Below are 3,597 nucleotides of genomic sequence, written 5' to 3'. Positions count from 1 at the left end.
GAGGTTCATCTCTCTCTTTCACTTCTCTCTATTCGATATTATGAGAAGATGAATTTCAATAACAGAAACACATGATGAATTCAATCTTGCATAATTTCATTCCTTTGTGTTGGTTCTAAATCTAATTGCTTTTTTTTTTTTTTTGTCTTTCCCACTTTCCCCTAATATTTCGGCTTTGGATTATTTTTCTTTATTTGTATTTTGTGATATTTATTATTATTATTTATGAATTGTAGTTACCAGATCTGGTTTTTAAGTCTGGCAATTAGTATGTCTAAGCCGGTTGAATTGTGTAAATTGAGGGGAAAAAAATGTTAAGGAGTGTATTTTTAGTTTTATGTACTTTTATATGTATTTTTATGCACTTTGATAAAAATATATGTTGTAATGTAATAATGATATATGATAGTATCTTTATTTTGAGATTTCAATGACTTATTTAGGTGTTTTGGAAAATAGATTGGTGTTTGGATCTGGGTAAAAAAAAGGTATCATTGTGTAGAATTAGAAATAGGGTACGGTGGGGGGTGAGTTGCCGAAAGAAGGAGGTAGGAAGGAGCAATTGGTGTCTCTTCCGAATGAAGACAAAGAGACAGACGACGAAGGGTTATAGTTGTAATAAATGTGCCTAACCTTTCTGGCTTTTTAGCCCAATAGGTGAACGACACACATGAATTTTGGCCTTCTATTGGTTCTGCAAAAGCCAAAAATTTCTCTTGTGGACAATATTTTGTCGTAAGGGGATCCTTATTTCCTTCGTGGATGGCAAACATTGTTTTGGTATTAGATCAACGGTTAGAGACTTTTGGATTAATATGAATGTCTTTTTCTATTTTAATCGATTTTTTTTATTTGGGTTGCAACAATGCAACTTACAAGGTTGGCAAGGCCTAAGTGTCAACTATGATATTAAGAAATTAAAGTTTGGCCATAAACTCAACTAGGATAATAAATAATGTAAACTGGTTTACATGGGAGTGCGCTCGATTGGTAAGTTAGTTGCTAGTATATTTCTTTTTCAAAAAGCAAGAACCACTACACAAGTATTCTATGATGAGGCCGAGAGCATATTCTTCATAGAAGTTACCATGAGAGCACATGGAATGGATGGGTTGGTTCACAATCCTTCCTTATCAAATATGTGGTTCAATCTATTCCCACTTATATTATGAGTTAGTTTATTTTATTTTAGAGTGTGTGTGACCATATCGAATCTATGATTAAATTTTTTTGGTGGGGCTATATGAAAGGGAAAAAAAATCACTAAGTTAATTGGAACATGTGTTGTCAACCAAAGAATAAAGGAGACATGTGATTTTGATCCTTCAAGGTTTTCAACCTTGCTCTTCTTGCAAAACATGGTTGATGCATATTATCCTATCTTCATTCTTTGCTTAGCAAGTGCCACAAGACGCGCTATTTTCCTTGGGATGATATTATTTAAGCAAGAATCATTTACCTTTCAAGCTATACTTGGAGGAGTATTCACACAACCCTTGAGTTTATAGAGCATGGTCATCTTGGCAGGTTGCAATAGGTCATTCGATTAACATTTTGGAAGACAATTGGCTACCCATTCATAATGGTTATAAACTTTGGACTCCAAAGCCTCTTTAAGCGGATCTAACCTTGGTATCTTAGTTGATCCACTATGACCTTGACATTTGAAATACACAACTTATAAATTCTGTTTTTCTCGCTTTCGAAGCGGCTCAAATTCACTGGCTTCCACTCCCCACTTCCACTCAAAGCGACCAAAGGGTGTGGGGTCCCTATAAATGAGGCTTTTATAGTGTTCGAAGTGCTTACCACTGCATCAAATCTTGGGAAGAAGCGAATTCCTCACATGTCTCTTCTATTTATGTGGAAGCTTTGACGTGGGACAAATTGTGGAACCTTAAAGTTGTACCGAAGCATGTCAACTTAACATGGAAGATTCTTCACAATGGTATTGTTGTGAAAAAGAACCTCCTCAAAATGGGTGTCCTAATTGATTTGCTTTGTCCTAGACGCAATCTGAAAGAATAAGACAATGGCCATGTATTTTGCAGGTGACCCTGAGCATAACATGTTTGGTTACACTCCCCTTTAGAGTGAGGTTTGATTCTACTTTTCCCTCGTTTATTGAGTGGCTCAAATCTTGTATAAACATTTCTCCTTATAACATTATTGAATTTATCATTTCCATCATTTATGGTATCTGGGTTGCTAGAAATAATTTTTACTTTGAAGGAAAAACTACTCTTACAAAGGAGACTGTTCACAAAGCTTAGAAAAGTGTAGAAGAATATAAAATTATGCTCAATACCAAATCTACAGGAGTCAACGACATTCATGAAAAATCACCCATGAGATGATCCCCTTTGAGGGAAAATGTTAACAAGATCAATGTGGATGTTGTAGGTCCTGGCCATGATAAATGGGGATATGGAAAGGCGTTGGGGACCCATGTATCCCTCTAATTTGCACTAAACCTTGGTTTTCGAAACATTATTCTTGAAGGAGATTCACTTAATGTTTCCAAAGCAATTTGAAGCTCAAATGACAATCAATCTTATTTTGTATCTATTATCGATGATTGTTACCTTTTATTAGTTTTGTTCTCCAGCCATGAGGTAAATCATGTAAAAATAAGTGCAAATGTTTCACCGTACATTTTAGCTAAGTTTGCTTTAAAATTCTATGTGGGTTGAAGAATGCTCTTCTTGTATTTCACATTCGATTTCAATTGATTTGGCTGTTTAGTTATGTTTCTTGTAAAAAAATTATGATTAGAGGAATTAGATCCAACTATCTACTCTAATGATTTGAATTCTCTCATTTTAGATTCAACATGGGGAGATTATGTTAGAAATCTCACAATGTTGAATCTTTAGAGGATGTAAATCCCGTTTAACGACCACTTTGACTATAACGTAGATTATTTTTATAATTGTAGTTAGATATAAATCAAAAGTAAGCATGTGTACTAAAATAAAATAAAATAAAAGTATGCATTTACAAAACAACAACAAAAAAATGCTTTTAAAAGTTTATTATATTATGAGCTACCGTGATTTAGCCAAATCTATTGCGAAATCAAATATGTACCATAATTTTTTCAGTCATATTTAGGATATCATAAGTTTTTTTTTTTTTTTTATATATTTAATTAACAAGGGATTAAATATTATTTTTTAAACTTTTGACTTTTAAAAATTCATATTTAATTAATCTCTACTTAAAAAATTTTAAATATTTTTGGGAGATATTCTTATTATTTAAATTTGTTTGCAAAAATTCAAATGATACATATGAATTGACTTAAAAACTGAGATAGAAAATAAAAACGAAAAAAATAAAATTTGAGTATTAAAAGTTGAAGAATTTTTTTATAGAGAATAAAAATAAAACATTAAAATTTTATATGGACTAAATTTTATGTAACTCATAAATTTACAACACTAATTTAAACACATACAAAATATTAAGGTTTAATTGCAGTTTTGGTTCCCAGTTTTGGTCCTCAATTTTGGTCTCTTAAACATAATTTTGGTCTAAAACTTGTTTTTTTTTTTTTGCACTTATTTAAGGCACACCATGCTTCAAGCTTTCGTG

General features: G+C 32.1%; 1 protein-coding gene across 1 annotated transcript in view; it reads left to right on the top strand.

Annotated features, from left to right (window-relative positions):
* The window catches only part of LOC101509316 (F-box protein GID2), a 1,354-nt gene extending 929 nt beyond the window's left edge, over positions 1 to 425 (top strand). The window contains exon 2 of the mRNA XM_073369266.1: positions 1 to 425. This exon is cut by the window's left edge and continues 7 nt beyond it. Coding sequence (XP_073225367.1) covers positions 1 to 75 — 75 coding nt within the window. The 3' untranslated portion in view covers positions 76 to 425.
* The last annotated feature ends 3,172 nt before the right edge of the window (positions 426 to 3,597 follow it).

The sequence above is a fragment of the Cicer arietinum genome, chromosome 5 (assembly GCF_000331145.2).
Source record: "Cicer arietinum cultivar CDC Frontier isolate Library 1 chromosome 5, Cicar.CDCFrontier_v2.0, whole genome shotgun sequence".
Taxonomy (NCBI): Eukaryota; Viridiplantae; Streptophyta; class Magnoliopsida; order Fabales; family Fabaceae; genus Cicer; species Cicer arietinum.
Note: the sequence above shows the minus strand (reverse complement) of the source record. Positions and strands in the feature narration are given on the sequence as shown.